Consider the following 18,456-nt stretch of genomic DNA (forward strand, 5'->3'; position numbering starts at 1 on the left):
AAACGGCTCACCAGCTGCCAATTTAAACTAGCTGCTGAGCCTTGATTAAGATCAACCAGGAAGGGGGGGGGGGGGGGGGGAGCACAGGCTTCAGGAGGAAGTGCCCTGGAACTACAAGGGATGACCTGTTAAGGCAGGCGTCCAAGTAGCTCAACTGGGAGCCAGTTGACCAGCTGGACCAGGAGCAGCCTAACCAGAGCTCAAGGCTCAAGCTAAGGCCTTCCACCTGCTGGAGATAGAGAAGTGAGCTGAAGCATATAACCTTAGTCAGGAAGCTCAACCCTTCGGTATTTTCTATCGCCACCTGCCGGTCAATGGACATGACTAACCCGCATGTTCTGGAATATTGTAGGATGATATGGAAAAAGGAGGGTCTTGCTGTTTTGCCCATCTGGGGTTTTGTTTGCACTTCTGCACACAAACCTGTGCTTACAGCTGAAAGTGAAAAGAACAGCCCTCAGGGTTCTGTTCTTGGTCCCCTCCTCTTTTCTATCTACACTTCTTCCCTTGGTTCATTAATCTCATCCCATGGCTTTTCCTACCATCTCTATGCTGATGACTCCCAAATCTACCTTTCTACTCCTGATATCTCACCTTGCATCCAAACCAAAGTTTCAGCGTGCTTGTCTGACATTGCTGTCTGGATGTCTCAACGCCACCTGAAATTAATATGACCAAAACCGAGCTTCTCATTTTCCCCCCCAAACCCACCTCCCCGCTCCCCCGTTTTCTATTTCTGTTGATGGCTCTCTCATTCTCCCTGTCTCCTCAGCTCGAAACCTTGGGGTCATCTTTGACTCTTCTCTCTCCTTCTCTGCTCATATCCAGCAGATTGCCAAGGAGAAATTAGATCTTACCTGCTAATTTGCTTTCCTTTAGTCCCTCCGGACCGGACCAGGATTGGACTGATGGGTTGTGCTCGCCTACCAGCAGGTGGAGACTGAGAAAAAACTCTGACTCTAGAGAGCCAATAGGAGCCCTGGCCATGTGACCTTAGCCTCAGTATTTGAATAGCAAAGCAGGAAAGAAAGAAAGACCTTCTGTGCCGTATGGAATCCTAGCAGCCACAAAGCACTCGGCAATGCCAAGTATCAGAGCTCACCAGCAACTCTCACCAGAGAAGTGGTATGGCCCGATATGTATTACAGCTCACCAGCAACTCTCACTAGAGAAGTGGTATGGCTCACTTGTACTATAGCTCACCAGCAACTCTCACCAGAGAAGCGATATGGCTCACATGTAATATAGCTCACCAGCAACTCTCCCCAGAGAAGTGGTATGGCTCACATATAATATAGCTCACCCGCAACTCTCACCAGAGAAGTGGTATGGCTCACTTGTCTTATAGCTCACCAGCAACTCTAACCAGAGAAGTGGTATGGCCCACTTAAGATTTTATATATATTCCATCAACTGAGCTTACCAGCAACTCTCACCAGAAAAGTGGTAAATCATATTTAAGGTTTTATAGATATTCCAGCAACTGAGCTCAGCCACAACTCTCACCAGAGAAGTGGTATGGCGTATTTAAGGTTTTATAGATAGATTCCAGCAATTGAGCTCACCAGCAACCACCAGAGAAGTGGTATAGACCACGTAAAGTTCTGTATATATATAGTATTGTTCCACGAATTGTAAAGGAATGAATACACTTCCTACTGAATACACTTCCTACTTAATAAAAGAAGCTAAAGAGTAGAGAGAACATGGGAGGGGCCTGGTCCGGTCCGGAGGGACTAAAGGAAAGCAAATTAGCAGGTAAGATCTAATTTCTCCTTCCTTAGCGTCCCTCCGGACCGGACCAGGATTGGACTGATGGGAAGTACCAAAGCAGTAATCTGAAGGGAGGGACCTTATGAAAACTGCAGAGAAATGTTCATGCTGCATAGGCCACCTGGCGACAACTAACATGTAGTGTGTCCCAATGAGCAAAATAAAATGAAACTAGGACTAAGTTGCCAACTTACCAATGTGCACCGAGAGCACCAAAAATCGCCGTAGTAAGAATAGAGCCCGCTTCTGAAGTTGTGGAATATGTTGTAATACGCTGTGGAACTGCCCTCTCAGCGAGAAGAGAAATAGACATTCTCATTTCCTTGATCCTTCGCGATATAGCGGGTTAGAAACAATGAAAAACTTTTACGCCTACTGGCTAGAAGGACAAAACCAATAAGAAAAAACCGATTGGGAAAGGTGAAAACTTTAAACTACAGCAGACCGAAAAGAAGTTACCAACCATAGAAGTATTCCACACATAGATCTACTTGCTGCAATGGCTACTGGGAAACACTGCTTGAAGAGGAAAACTTTATAGAAAAAGTTATGGCTACTAGAAAACAGAACTTTAAGAGTCTGTTCACCTAGTTCACCTAGCTGGTGGATGAAGCGGGAGGTACAGGTGCAGGACTCCTTTAAGAAACCGCTTTGACAGTGGATGCTGCATAAGCGTGCGGTTGTCAACAGTATCATGCATCACTGATAGAGCTGCCAAATGACCTCTAATGGATGAGTAAGACAGACAAGATTTCGCAAGATGCAGAAGATATTCCAAAACATGCAAAATGGATACTGTTTGTGGAATGAAGTGGCGAGAGGAGTACCACAGAGTGAACCGTCGCCACTTTGATTCATAGGACTTTAATGTAGATTTCTGTCTGGAAGCAATTAAAACTTGAAGTACTTCCTGCGAAAATATCAAAGATGTTGCAGACCCAGTAACCACGCCATAAGTTTGAGTGACTGGGGGTCCGGATGTAGAAGGGTGCCTTGGTTCTGCGTAAATACCTAGTGAGATGATGGAAGAAACGCATAAAGAAGGCTGAAAAACCCCTGCTGGACGTTGGCATCTGTCCCTGTCTCCGTCAAGACTGTTGCTGAACGGAAGAAGCAAGAAATGTTCATGAGCCTGAAGGCAAAAAGAGATAGCCCTGAAGTGTCGCAGTGAGGAAGTAAGGCTGAAAAAATGAGAGTCCATTCACCTAAATGCAGGGTGACACAACTAAGAAAAAATGAGTACAAACTCAAGAGTATACTCTTAACTCCTCCTTGGCGGATGACATAACCCATTGCCATGGCAAGGACCAACATAGCTCTCTCCGCCTTGTTTGTCAGTAGGGAAAACAAAATTCACCCGAAGGTAAAACGAATTGCTGAGGTCCCCCAGAAAAAAAATATATACAAAAAAGCTTCTGCCAAAAAGTGTACTGCACGAAGCATCCCAATGACAGAACTAAGGTTCTTGAGATAACTAGATGACACTTAAATAGCGCGATTGATGACCCTGAGATTCGCAATAGTATGAAGGAAAATTCCTTCTTGGGCATTAGAGAGTAAAATTGCATTCTGCAGAATAGAGCGAGGAAATGGCCGAAGGCCCAAGGTCACCAAGAAAAATATAAACTGGGATGTTTGCAGAGGAGGCAAAAGACTGTGCGCCAACCTGACTAAACAAAGAGAAAATCAGAGATATCTGATGAGAGATCAAATGAGAGATCAAATGAGAGGCCTGGCTACAATCACCACCCAACCTAGAGACTGTAAGAAATGCAACACCCGGTGCGTGACCTGAGAACTCTGCTGATAAGACTTTCTCCAATTAGGCAGTCGTCTAGGTAAGAATGAAATGACCCTAAGAGCGCAATGAACATCCTCTTAGATCTATAAAAGAACGGAAGAGAGAGTACTGCTGAAAATGACCGGTTAATGCATAAGCAAAAAACTAGCCATTCTCTGGATCCTGAGGAGAAGAGGAAGGGTGACCAAGGACACCAGTTAAATAGGGCTACAAACTCCAACCCTATCTCTATGGCGTTCCATAGTTGGGTAAGTTCTGAATATAGAAAGTTCTGAATATAGGAGTCCACCAGCTATGGTAGTACGCTCCGGACAGAAAAAAATTGTCCCAGTATGAACGTCTGATTCACCGGCCTGTAATTTCTTGGATCTCCCTAATCCACATACCACTAATCCACGTACCACGGTCATGCGTCCTCCCTCACTGAGATGTAGATTGTAAGCTCCTTTGAGCAGGGAACGTCCTTCTTTGTTAATTTGTACAGCGCTGCGTAACCCTAGTAGCGCTCTAGAAATGTTAAGTAGTAGTAGTAGTACCAGACTCACACCCAATAGATATGAATGTTGAGCTTGTTTCAGGTTAAAACACCGAACCTAGGCCCAGGGTCCCCGGTGTTCCTAGTGGTGAACAGCCATGGCAAATATTGTATGCGTTAGTTTGCAGAATTACTGCAAAGCCTTGCTTTTGGAGCAGAGATTTCTGTTCGATACTCTCGTGAGAGTTTTTTTTTTTTTTTTTCTTTAATGCTGTTCTGGCTGTAGAAAGGTGGACATTTGAGCTTCCCCAGAATGGCAAAACTTATGTACCTATGCCCATTAGATATGAATGCTGGACTTGATGGACTTTAGGCCTTACCCAGCATAACCATACTTATGTACCTATGGTATAAATACACAGGAAGTGAGTGAATCCCCTTCCAATTGAAAGAACACTCTGGAGTGAAGGCGCATAGAATGAAAATGAAAAAGGACAAACTTGGAAATTACCTGTAACGAAAAAAGTGAAGTTGTGCCACAGCCACTTGGTGAAGGCAGTGTAGACAAGACTGTATCTGAATTCAAGAAAGCTTGATATAACATCAGGTCTCTAAGGAAGAGGAAGAGATAGCAGATGGTATGTATAGGCATACTGGACCAAACCAGGATGTTTATAATCTGCCAATGCTGAACTGATAGAGACAAACACGAGTAGATGGTTTGAGGACCGTCCACTATCTTTAAGTGAAAGGATGACTTTATTCTCTAAGTGACCATATGTCCTGTAAAAACCAGAAGAAAGCTAAAATGAAATATGAGAGGCTTCAAGGCAGTTGGAAAAGAAGGGAAGACATGAATAAAGCATGCCTGCTAAGGCAGCTGAGTGACTGGGAGCTTGGTAGACAGGACTGTCCCTCAGAGAATATGAAAGAGCTGATATATCCCCATGGCATCTGAACAATATACTGTATGCCTCTAGAGAAGGCTTCTTAAAGTCGGAAAAAAGAAAACACTGTATAACACTACAGCCATTGAGAGTGTCTGTTAAGTTCTTAAAACACTATATAACATCATAGGCATGGAGTAAAATGCTTGAAAGGAACTAAGATATTATGGTCAGAATTGCAAAGTACCAATCAATTGACTCTTAGACAATGTAGTCCTATTCACCAGGGAATGAGAAAGACAGAAATTTACTCTATGCCTATAGAGAAAGTTTCTAAAGTTCTTAAAACACTGTATAATACTACAGCTATTGAGGAAAATGCTTGAAATGAATTATGATATTATGATAAGATGTAGATTTTCCACCAGGCAATGAAAAGTGACTGAGCACCAGAAAAAACTAGTGTTAACAGCCCCGTGATACATAGAAATTTAAAAGAAGAAAAGCTTGTTATATATCCATATATGAAAGGAGCCCCCTTTCAATCAAATATTGCCTGCTGATGTGAAGAGCATTTTAGAATACGCCGTTCAGCACATACAAAAGTGTACACATCTTGGAGCCGAACTGCTCTATGAACTGCAGCCTTACCTTCAGCAGAGAGATCCCCGACTGATAAGATGGAGGGAGAAACAAAATGGCCGCCGTTCGCGCCACTGGCCCTGTGGTGATCGTCGACAGCGCGCCCAACACCTCCGAACAAGTGAAGCCCAGTGGAACGGCGAAGAAACAACAGCCGGCGAAAAAGGCCCCGAAAAAACCGGAGGCAGCACTGGACCCGAAGAAACCTTGAAGGGAGAGCAAAATTTACACGTTCCGGCTGCGTGAACTGCGCCTGACCGACAGCAGCTGTTTGAACTTTTAAGCCATATCAGAAAAAACAGGTGGCCGCGCTTATGCAGTTCGCACCTTTCTTTTTTTTTTTTTTTTTTTTTCTTCATTTCTTTAAACTGCCGCTGCCAAAACGCAAGAAAATGGAGGAAATTAAATCTGACGAGAAAAATCGCTGTTTAAAGTCACAGACACTGAATTATTTTCTTCTGTTTTTTTTTTTTTTTAATAACCCCTCAATCATAATAAAACACTGGAGCTGCCTGCTCGTTAGAAGTCTGGGGAAAGAAAGGCTGCTTCTTTGAATTTCCTTTTATTTGATTTAATTCTTTTAAAGCAGCTACCTGTTAAAAGTGGCTGCCTCTCCCAAAGACGGTACACCTTTCCAGAGAAAGGGACGGCCCTTCCCTGCTAAGCCAGGGAGATGGGGAGGAAGGGGGGGTGGACTCGAGACACCCGAGTTTAACACCCCCGAGGCTGTCAAAGAAAGAAGAGAAAGGAAACCCTGTCAAGCCTCTAAATAAGATTCCAGGCACAGAAGAATTATCACAAATATCTGTAATATCTAAAGAGAAAAGGAGAGAGACTAATGGGCTCACTTCCTACCTGCTGGGAGACTGAGAAAATACTGAGGCTAAGGTCACATGGCCAGGGCTCCTATTGGCTCTCTAGAGTCAGAGTTTTTTCTCAGTCTCCACCTGCTGGTAGGCGAGCACAACCCATCAGTCCAATCCTGGTCCGGTCCGGAGGGACGCTAAGGAAGACCTGTCGTTTCTTTCTTTACAACATCCGTAAAATCCGCCCCTTTCTTTCCGAGCACTCTACCAAACCCTCATCCACACCCTTGTCACCTCTCGTTTAGACTACTGCAATCTGCTTTTTGCTGGCCTCCCACTTAGTCACCTCTCCCCTCTCCACTCGGTTCAAAACTCTGCTGCCCGTCTCATCTTCCGCCAGGGTCGCTTTACTCATACTACCCCTCTCCTCAAGACCCTTCACTGGCTCCCTATCTGTTTTCGCATCCTGTTCAAACTTCTTCTACTAACCTATAAATGTACTCACTCTGCTGCTCCCCAGTATCTCTCCACACTCGTCCTTCCCTACACCCCTTCCCGTGCACTCCGCTCCATGGATAAATCCTTCTTATCTGTTCCCTTCTCCACTACTGCCAACTCCAGACTTTGCGCCTTCTGTCTCACTGCACCCTACGCCTGGAATAAACTTCCTGAGCCCCTACGTCTTGCCCCATCCTTGGCCACCTTTAAATCTAGACTGAAAGCCCACCTCTTTAACATTGCTTTTGACTCGTAACCACTTGTAACCACTCGCCTCCACCTACCCTCCTCTCCTCCTCCCTGTACACATTAATTGATTTGATTACTTTATTTTTTGTCTATTAGATTGTAAGCTCTTTGAGCAGGGACTGTCTTTCTTCTATGTTTGTGCAGCGCTGCATATGCCTTGTAGCGCTATAGAAATGCTAAATAGTAGTAGTAGTAGTAGTAACAGCCCCTGAGTAGGAAGTAGTACAATGGCAGGAGAAAAGTTGGTGCAGCAGAACTGAACCTCAGCAAGAAATATCAGCAACTAGCAGAGATCCAACCTCCACTGGCTGAAGTAGAAGCAACAGGAGATACACACACACACACAAAAACAACCAAATAAAAATCAATGGGCCAGCAGGCAACCCATTCCCATCAGCTGAGGAAAACAGCATGGTACAACGAGAGGGTCGGTGGGACACCCAACTCCAGACCTCGGCGGGAGGGGGGCCAGAGCCCGAGGTGGGGGGGTACTGTTTAGCCGCCTCCCCCCGCCACTTTGGACCGCCGCCGCAACCCCCCCTCCCCACCCCACCACTGCATCAGGTACCTTGTTTGCTGGCAGGGGTCCCCAATCCCCGCCAGCCAGAGTCTTCTTCAGCGCCGGTCGACTCCGGCGCCTTCGTTGTGTGATCATCTGTTTCTGACGCCTTACGTCCTGCACGGCGCTACATGCACGGTGCAGGATGTAAGGCGTCAGAAACAGATGATCCCACAACGAAGGAAATCTGTAAAGATTTTACAGGGTCATGCTCCTGTCCTTTTGACCCATTTTAATAAGATTCCATCAACTACTCGATCGTTATAAAAAAAAGTCTTCAGAAACATTTATTCTATTCCAATCTGTGCTAGTGTGGAATAATCTTCTTCCTACTTTGAAACAAATTTCTTCCTACATAACCTTCTCGAAGACTTTGAAGACGTATTTTAAGAATTATCTGCATGACATCAATTGTTGATCGTGACCTCACTTTCTAGAAATTATGTTTCTGCAATTTATGATCAGTACTTTATATTACGTAAACTGCTTTGGACCTTTTGTGGTCTAGGAATCCAAGATTAGATAAGATTCTGTGAAAAGACAGGTCACATTGCTCTGTCTGCCTGGACACTAAATCCATTCACATCTGCAGGTCTAAGGACTCTGAACGGGCACTGCCCATTGCTCTGTCTGCCTTAACGTTACACTGGAACAGAACTTCCTGACTCATCACTGCATGTGCTGATTCAACTGTAAGGGATTCCCCAGGTAAAACGCAAATTAAAACACAGGTGTGGGAGTCAGGAAGCTGGTAGGTAAGTTAGCAAACAGTAGAGGTGACAGCAAGGGTTACAGGAGTCAGAGTGTCTTCACAGATGTGTACAGTGAGAACATTAAGAGAAATGGTGGACGCTTTCTGCGGAAATGAGAAAGCAATAATCTAAATACGAAGAAAGGGCACATGACAGAACAGACTTTGCTGAAGTGTGTGTTGAGACAAACTTGAACAACAAAATTAAAAAGGGGGTGGGGGTGGGGGGAACACAAATTAAAATAAAAAGTGCTAACCTCCAAATTCTGCAACATCAGGACAAGGAAGATCGGCAGCAGCCATGCATGCAACACAAAACACATGGAAAAAAAAGAAAAAAAGAAAATCAATAGTTTGAAGGTGGCACCAGAAAGTACATATTTCTCTCCACAAATAATTCACGCTGCACAGAATGGATGAACTCACTGTATTTACACTTAGAGACTGACTGAATTTTGGTTTCAGATTTGGCACTGAAACCAAAACTCTGCCACACCCTATCAGAAGAAGGGCTCCCCGCAGAAGCCCCCCCCCCCCCGATTGGGATCCGCCCCCTCTCCTGGGCGTACCTTTTCATTGGTGGGTAGTGGGGCGCAGGAAGTGTCCCCACTTGCTCCTGTGCACAGCCAGCTTCTGGGACTTCCCGCAGCTGTCTCACGAGACTGCTGTGGGAGGTCCCAAAAGCCATCTTGAGACTGGAACCAGTACAGGCAAAAGTGAGCGAAGATCAGGGCAGTCACAGAAGGGGTCACACTAGATTTGATTACTTGAGTCTGTCAAGCATGAGTTACATCAACTTATAGTGCTTATGCTGACTCTTACCAGTTAAACTAGCTCAAGCCATGTTAAATCACTTATAAAATAACACTTGTGAATGTTTTACTGTACCCCACCTAGAATGATAGGTAGCGAAGGATATAATTGTAAAAAAAAAAATCATGCACACAAATACTGCTTTCCTTCATCAAACATGAACCCAAAGCAGTTTACAGCATAAAGCACAACTATAATAATCAACATGATATAAGAACAAAATAGAATACAATAATCAATATAAAATCATGCCTAATAATCCTCATTTCTTCTCTCACTAGGAATTAACTATTGTTAGAAAATAGATGTGCCTAAGTGCCAAGAGCCATGAAGTGTTATTAAAGGGCTCCTGCCCAGGCCACAACAGCTCACAATACAGAAAACCCAGTTTCAGGTTCAGTTCTGCCTACAACACTACAGGAGACTGAAAAAATAAGATAAAAGTAGGTTTCTATTTTTGTGTTCTAGGGTATTTCAGCTGGAAACTAAATTCTCTTAAATTTCCCACTAAATGTATTGCGAATTTTCAATCTGCAAAGTATATCTACTATAATAAAACTCACCCTCCACGTTCTGAGGACACTGACGTCAGTGAAGCCAAGCCCTGACTTCCTTCAAAAAGGTTCGAAGGTTCGTGGTGGTGAAGCCACCAAAATCGTTCCGGGCCCCGTCCTTGCGTCAAACGTCATGACGTTGAGGGCAGAGCAGTGGCAGAACAACGAAGGGGTTGGCAGGGAGGGAGGCAGGGAGGCGGGGGAAATCGCTCAGGCCCCGCCCTCGCGTTAAACGTCATGACGTTGAGGGCAGAGCAATGGCAGAACGACGAAGGGGTTGGCAAGGAGGGAGGGGAAATCGCTCTGGGCCCCGCCCTCGCGTCAAACGTCATGACGTTGAGGGCGCAGCAATGGCAGAACAACGAAGGGGTTGGCAGGGAGGGAGGCGGGGGAATCGCTCCGGGCCCCGCCCTCGCGTCAAACGTCATGACGTTGAGGGCGGAGTAATGGCAGAACAATGAAGGGGTTGGCAGGGAGGGAGGCAGGGAGGCGGGGGAAATTGCTCAGGCCCCGCCCTCGCGTCAAATGTCATGACGTTGAGGGCGGAGCAATGGCAGAACAACGAAGGGGTTGGCAGGGAGGGAGGCAGGGAGGCGGGGGGGGGGGGGAATCGCTCAGGTCCCGCCCTCGCGTCAAACGCCATGACACTGAGGGCAGAGCAATGGCACAACAACGAAGGGGTTGGCAGGGAGGGAGGCAGGGAGGGAGGCAGGGAGGCGGGGGTAATTGCTCAGGCCCCGCCCTCGCGTCAAACGTCATGACGTTGAGGGCAGAGCAATGGCAGAACAACGAAGGGGTTGGCAGGGGGGGGGGGGAAATCACTCTCCGGGCCCCGCCCTCGCGTCAAACGTCATGACGTTGAGGGCGGAGCAATGGCAGAACAACGAAGGGGTTGGCAGGGAGGGAGGCAGGGAGGCGGGGGGGGGGGGGGGAATCGCTCCGGGCCCCGCCCTCGCATCAAACGTCATGATGTTGAGGGCAGAGCAATGGCAGAACAACGAAGGGGTTGGCAGGGAGGGAGGCGGGGGGGGGGGGGGGAAATCACTCCGGGCCCCGCTCTCGCGTCACACATCATGACGTTGAGGGCGGAGCAATGGCAGAACAACGAAGGGGTTGGCAGGGAGGGAGGCGGGGGGGGCCCCGCCCTCGCATCAAACGTCATGACGTTGGGGGCGGAGGAACAACGAAAGGGGTTGGCCAGGGAGGGGGGGGGGTGTTGGCGACGAAAACCTTGCTAGCGCCCGTTTCATTTGCTCAGAAACGGGCCTCTTTTACTAGTATATATATATTTTTTAAATCTTCACATTTGGCTGTGTTTTTGCTCACCAAGAGACTGCCTGCACAATTTTTAGGTCTGATGACTGAGCTCCAAAATGATTTCTGCACTTGTGGATGGGTTGGTGCAGCTTTTTTTCTTTGTTATTTTCTAATTTTGTTATGAGATTTTTCTTTTGGTTCTTTCTTATTCTTTCCCCCTCACATTTCTGGACTTTTGTTATATTAGTATATGGGATTTCCTTACGCTTATGTCTCTATGGATACTTGGATTGGCTTTGCTGAAGAAGATTTATTGCTTGATTGTATTTTGAAAAAACTATTAAAAAAAAGACATAAGTACATAAGTAATGCCACACTGGGAAAAGACCAAGGGTCCATCGAGCCCAGCATCCTGTCCACGACAGCGGCCAATCCAGGCCAAGGGCACCTGGCGAGCTTCCCAAACGTACAAACATTCTATACAATCAAGCCATTGTGACATCACTAATGAGGTTGGCTCTTATTGGTGGAATGAGCCACTATGACATCACAATAGGTTAAATCACTGCTCTATGTAATAAAAGTGAGCCAAGTAGAGGACATAAGTACATAAGTAATGCCACACTGGGAAAAGACCAAGGGTCCATCGAGCCCAGCATCCTGTCCACGACAGCGGCCAATCCAGGCCAAGGGCACCTGGCAAGCTTCCCAAACGTACAAACATTCTATACATGTTATTCCTGGAATTTTGGATTTTTCCAAGTCCATTTAGTAGCGGTTTATGGACTTGTCCTTTAGGAATCCGTCCAACCCCTTTTTAAACTCTGCTAAGCTAACCGCCTTCACCACTTTCTCCGGCAACGAATTCCAGAGTTTAATTACACGTTGGGTGAAGAAACATTTTCTCCGATTTGTTTTAAATTTACTACACGGAATGAGCTTCTGTATATACTAGAAGTTATGGCTTGCATTGCAATTACAGCCAAGTAAGGGAATTCTCCAAAGCAATTTGCTTCCACCACTGGTCACATGCATTTTTTTCAAACTCTAGTCATTGTGACCTGAGAATTTGAGATTCATTAGTACCATTTAGATCCAAGGTTTATGGACATTTTGGAAAACCTGAAACATGCACGAGCAGCTCTCCCCAGGCAAAAATGTGAATCCCCAGATCAGTAGGAGGAGAGAGAGTAAGAGAAAAGATGAACAGCAAATCTAAAGTAAAGAGAAAACAAAGTAATGGAGAGACGTCAGGAGAGGGAGTGCTGAAAATGATGAAAATGCCAAAAGGACACAGAGGATATACAAGAAAAAAAAAAAAAAAAAAAAGACATGAAAACTATACGAGAATGGTCAAAAAAATTAAAGTCAAAAGATTTTTTAAAAAAGCAGGCTGAAATACAGTGTGTGTGTGAAGGAGTAAAACAAATATCCAATTATTGCAAAACAGCACAAAAAAAAAAAAAAAACTAAAATAACATTACTACACCAAAAAGGGTTGACATCTTAAAACTCTACGTGAGGTGCATTTCTTATCATACACATGGCTACTTAGGTAGGCATGGAAGACCTGAACACGCATACATTCACTGGCAGCAGTAGGGCAATTCTACAAAGGGACGCCTAAGGGCACCTATGTGGACCCACTTTCCTTTATATATAGAACTAGCCGTTAAGCCCGTTAAAACGGGCGAGATGTGTTTTCCAAAATGTAATAATTCTCACCTCCATCCATCCATGTCCAGCAAACCTCCTCTCTCCCCTGCCTTCCTCTCCCCAAATCCATGTCCAGCAAACCTCCTCTCTCCCCTGCCCTCCGCCCCCCATGTCCAGCAGCCCGCCTGTATCCCCTGGCCTCCCCCCGTCCACCAACCATGCTCTCTCCCCTGCCCTCTCCCCATATCCAGCAACCCTCCTCTTTCCCTTGGCCTACCCCCCCCCCCCCCCGTCCACCAACCCTACTCTCTCCCATGCCCTCCCCCCATGTCCAGCAACCCTCCTTTCTGCCCTGCTCTCTCCCCATGTCCAGCAACCCTCCTCTCTCCCCTGCCCTCCATCAATCCATGTCCAGCAACCCTGCTCTCTCCCCTGCCCTCCCCCTCATGTCCAGCAGCCCTCCTCTCTCCTCAGCCTGTCCACCGACCCTCCTCTCTCCCCTGCCCTCCCCCCATATCCAGCAACCCTCCTCTTTCCCTTAGCCCCCCCACCCTGTTCTCTCCCCTGCCCTCCCCCCATGTCCAGCAACCCTCCTCTCTCCCCTGCCCTCCCTCATGTCCAGCAACCCTCCTCTCTCCCCTGCCCTCCCCTCCATTGATCCATGTCCAGCAACCCTGCTCTCTCCCCTGCCCTCCCCTCCATGTCCAGCAGCCCTCCTCTCTCCCCTGCCCTCCCCCCACATCCAGCAACCCTCCTCTTTCCCTTGGCCTCCCCCTACCCTGTTCTCTCCCCTGCCCTCCCCCCATGTCCAGCAACCCTCCCCCCATGTCCAGCAACCCTCCTCTCTCCCCCCTGCCCTCCCCCCATGTCCAGCTACCCTCCTCGCCGCCGCCGCCGCTCCCTCCCCCCTCCGTGCCGGGCCCCCTGCACTGACATGAGAGCGCCTCTCACCTCCGTGTGAAAGCGCTGCAGGCAGCAGCAGATCGCTCTGCTGCTGCCTGCAGCGCTTCCACATGGAGGTGAGAGGCGCTCTCATGTAAGTGCAGGGGGCCCAATATGGAGGGGGGCAGGAGCGGCGGCAACGTCGGGGATGGGGGTTGGAGGTTGATGCGCCGGCGATGTTGGTTCGTTTCAACTTTTCAGGCTCCAACGGCAGCGGCAGGCAGTGTCCAACTCCGTTTCCCTCTCTGTTCCGCCCTCTGACGTCATCACATCTTGACGCGAGGGCGGGACAGAGAGGGAAGTCTCTATTGCACATTTGCGGGCGAGTCGGTCATTTGCCATTTATATGTTTGATACTAGCACAACTTGGTATGTAGTTAGGTTGAGTACTTAAGCCAGCCGTGGAGTTGGTGTAAATGCTTACGCCTGGATTCAGGGCAAACGGGCACAATTTAGGGCCCTGTTTACTAAGGTGCGTGTTTTTAACGCACCTACAATTAGCGTGCGCTAACCGTGTAGACGTCTATAGTGATATTGTAGGTGCGTACATGGTTAACACGCGTTAAAGGCGCTAATGCGCCTATAACACAGCTCAGTAAACAGGGCCCTTATAGTATTGTGTAAGTCAGCCGCATAAGCATGAACCCTGCCCATGTGATCACTACCTAAAAAGTACGTACTATGGAAGATATGCACACTCACAGTGTGTGTGGCCCCATTCAAGTCATTCACGCGTGTACTCACCGAATAGGGTGTAGCTGGATACCCGTCAGACATGTTATGTATTCGCATTCAGGTCACTCAAGCGTGTAGTCACATAAGGTGTAGCCAGTGAGCTGTCATATACATGTACTAGTAAAAAAGGCCCGTTTCTGACAAATGAAACAGGCGCTAGCAAGGTTTTCCTTGTTTGAGAGAGAGAGAGAGAGAGAGAGAGAGAGAGAGAGTGTGAATGTGCGAGTGTGTGTGTGTGACAGAGAGTGAGGCTGGGTGTGTCTGTGAGAGAGAGAGTGTGTGTGTGTGAGAATGAAAGAGTGTGCCAAGGCCCCCCCTCCCTCCCAGTTCCAGGGTCGCCCACCCCCTCCCTGTCTTCGAGTGCCAGGGTCATCTCCTCCCTCAGAGTTTCAGGGTCCCTCCCTCTGAGTTTCAGGGTCTCCCTCCCGCTCGCCATCCCTCCTTTCTTGCAGTAACATCCGCAGTCCAGGCCCTCTGCAGGACCACAGGGGCGGGCAGTGCCTCGGGGGTGGGTGAAGGAAGCTGGGGAAAGACAGGGAACAGGCATTTAACCTAGCGAGCGTCCCCTCCCTCCTTACCATTACTCCGTACTTAAGCGCGATGCCCTGCAGCGTGTCGCCTTCGCCCACCCGGTGCTCCACATAGTCCTCGGTTAGAGGCACCGTCACGCTGGCCGTGCTGCCATATGAGCGCAGTTTGGTGCGGGCCAGGCTCATCGAGAGTTCGGCCTCCGACTCGGACCCTGAGCCACAGCGCGGGAAGACGGGTGAGCCGAAGCGGCCTGATGCGCCCTTGGTGTGCAATGGCGGCGCCCCGCTCACTCTCAGGATTGCACCGCCCCCCCAGGGGTGTGGCCACAATGGCAACGGTGACGTCAGCCAGGGCTTCGAAGCTTAGCAGACCAACTCTGAAGAAAGTCACGGACACAGGTAGCCAGACGTATAGAACATTGGAGATGAGAATTATTATATAGGATATGTGCTTGCATTCAGGTCATTCACAAGTGTACTTACCGCCTATACATTCCTACCCACTTTACAAAGTTATCCCCCTAAAAAGCAAAGAAAAAAAAAAAAAAAAAAAAAGGCTGGATTTTAACCAATGTTACCAAGCAGAACAGCTATGAAATCCCAATGCAGTCATGCAAGCGGAAAGTCGCACTCCCACAAGGAGGCTGGAAAGCGTCCCAGAGAAGTGCCTCTCATCTGCTGTTTCTTGTGCACTAGTTGACATGTCGTTGCCTGAGGATTACAGGCATCGTAATATGCACATTCCAGCCTTGGAACACTGTACCGACACTACGAAATGGATTACTGAAAATGCTCAAGAGGTATTTTTTAAAACAGAGGCATTTCAAGCTTTTCTTCTGAGGCAGAAATAGCAAAAGGCCTGCGAAGTGTGCTTTAAAATAGCAACTTTGGCCTGAACAGCTCAGACCTATTACAGCTCTCTCCTTCCCCTGCTTAGTTCAAGCCAGAAATGTTCTGCTTCTAGAACCTGAAGGAATGGTTCGTGAACACTGCGGATCTTATTCAGCCTGTTCTCTTCCTCTCTCCTTGGGATGCACATTTACAGAGTAACTAAGGTCAGGATCAAAGGCCCAACACAAGATCAAAGGCAGAGTCAGGTGTCAAAGCAGTTGCTCACAGGGTCAAGCGATAGGATCACTGGCTAAAACCAGGGTTACAGCCAAGGCCAGTGATTACAGACTGGGTTAGACGATATGGTCAGAGGCTGGTCTTGTCAGTGGGAATTTCATGTCATTTTTGTTTTCCATTCCTTTCCTAATAATTCCTAACATTCTATTTGCTTTCTTAGCCACCGCTGCACACTGAGCACACAATTTCAACGTTTCATCAATGATGACACCTAGATCCCTTTTCTGGTCAGTGACTCCTGATGTGGAACCTTGCATCATGTAACTACAGTTCGGGTTCCTCTTTCCCATATGCATCACTTTGTACTTGGCTCTCATTTCACGTCTGCCATTTGGATGCCCAATCTCCCAGTCTCGTAAGGTCCTCTTGTAATTTTTCACAATCCTCTTGAGATTTAACAGTAGGGCATAGATCCCTATCGAGCCTGTTTTTTTTTCCCAAATGGCTGAAGAACTTGGGTACTCTGGCATTCCTTTTCATTGTATCAAGTCCAGAAACAGAGAATCCCATCGGTCCATTATCAGCTGAAACCCTGGTTGGATAGTTCCCATTCTCCCAGGTCCAAGGAGTGCTCGCTGAGAAAGTCCACATTCATATTCTCCACGATGTGAGCTGCGGACAAGCAGAGAAGATTTTTCTCTGCCCAATTCATGAGGGAGGTCACCTCTACCGCCATCGGACGACCGCGGGTCTCTCCTTGTTGTTGCTATAAGCCACTGCTGTTGCATTGTTGGAGAAACTAAGAACGGGGGCCCTCCCAGAAAGGGAGCAAAGCCAAGTAATGCATTCCACACTGCCCTTACTTCAACGGCCAAATTCCTGTGCGGCAATCAGCACCCAAGGAAGATGAAAGTTGTACTTCTGCGACACCAGAGGCCAGCGGCTGAGAAGAGATTACTGTAAAGGCCGAACATAAGCCCTTGCCCATGGCACCATTTCCAATGACAACATCACTGACCCCAGAACATGGGCCTGCCTTGACTAAACACAAAATCTGTTGAACCAGCTTCAACCTCCTGTGCTCTGTGAGGAATTCTCCCGTGCTGTATCGAATAAAATGCCCAGATAGTCCAGCGACCATGATGGAGTTGGCCTGCTCTTCTTGAAATTGGATAACCCAATGACTGCAGAAGACGGACAACTTTGTCCATCAATGCCAGTTGCGAGATATGGGTGAACTCTGATTCCCTGGCACCGATGGAAAGACACCACCACCAACATAAACTTGGTAAACTTCTTGGAACCATGGTGAAACCAAAAGACAAATTCCTGAACTGCAAATGACGGTCTAGCACCGTAAAACAAGAGAAACTTCTGATGCGGCAACCATACAAGCATAAGCAAATATGCCTCCTTGAGATAAGAGGGTAGTGAGAAATTCTCCCACTTGAACTGAAGCTATGAATGCTCAAGTGTCTCCATACAAAAGTGGGACACTTGGAGGCAACAGTTTAGACCTTTGAGATCTAAGACTGGACGAAAGGTACCTTCCTTCCTTGGGACAATGAAGTAGACAGAGTAGTATCTGCCTTATCCTTGTTCGGCCTGGGGAACTGGAACAATGCCCCGGAGTGCCAGAAAGGAATCTGTAGCGGCCTGAACCTTGACCACCTTAGCTACTTTTGGACAAGGAGACTTCAAGAAGAGAGGCACGACCGGGCGGGAAAACTCCAACTTGTAATCTTCTTTAAGAATATCCAGAACCCACAGGTCCAATGTGATTTTGGCCCACTTCTCCCCAAACTCCCAAAGACACCCTGCCACCAGAAGAAGAGAAGAGTGGACCAGCCTCACATCATTGTGAAGCTCTGGAGGCATTGGGTGTTCTAGCTGACAGAGGAGGACCGAAAGCAGGACTTTTGACCATATTGCCAACAACCAGGCTGGTACTGTCTGCTGTCTTGAAATTGAGATTGAGAGCCCCCTGAAAATGGATGACCAGAGGCCTTCGGCTTACCCTCTGGCAAATGCTGTGGCTTAGCTTCTCCCAGTTCTTTCTCCAAAGTTACTGAGATCTTCTCCAAATAGCCATGTGCCCCGAAAGGGCAGTTTAACTAGACGTGACCGACGCTGCATCCACTACCCAATGCCGCAATCTGAGTTGCCAACATGCTGTAACAACCAAAGACATAATGTAAAATGTCAAACAACATCCGCCAAGTAGGCCAACCCTGCATCCAGCAGGGTGCTATGGCACCCATCTTGTGTTGCCAACTGATGCCATGGAACAAGCTGCATACTGTCACTTGAAGGCCCATAGAGGCCACATCAAAGGCTTTTTTCAGCAAGCTTTGTAGCTTCCTATACTGTAGATCTTTTACAGCAATATCCTCTTCCACCAGCAAGGTGGTCTTCTTAAGTCACCGTCGTAACCAGGAGGTCCATCCTGGGAAGCTGTAA

The 18,456-nt window shown here is 47.6% G+C and overlaps 1 protein-coding gene across 3 annotated transcripts in view; it reads right to left on the bottom strand.

The window, feature by feature from the left end:
- The window catches only part of AP1B1 (adaptor related protein complex 1 subunit beta 1), a 117,504-nt gene that overhangs the window by 24,417 nt on the left and 74,631 nt on the right, over nucleotides 1-18,456 (bottom strand). For 2 of the 3 annotated variants that reach the window (XM_030217509.1, XM_030217510.1), the window contains exon 22: nucleotides 8,699-8,707. The exons of the other annotated variant lie outside the window; for it this stretch is intronic. In XM_030217509.1, the coding sequence (XP_030073369.1) occupies nucleotides 8,699-8,707 (9 nt within the window). The remainder of the gene's footprint in view (nucleotides 1-8,698; nucleotides 8,708-18,456) is intronic. 3 annotated transcript variants of the gene reach the window in all.

Source organism: Microcaecilia unicolor, chromosome 11, assembly GCF_901765095.1.
Source record: "Microcaecilia unicolor chromosome 11, aMicUni1.1, whole genome shotgun sequence".
NCBI classification, from domain to species: Eukaryota; Metazoa; Chordata; class Amphibia; order Gymnophiona; family Siphonopidae; genus Microcaecilia; species Microcaecilia unicolor.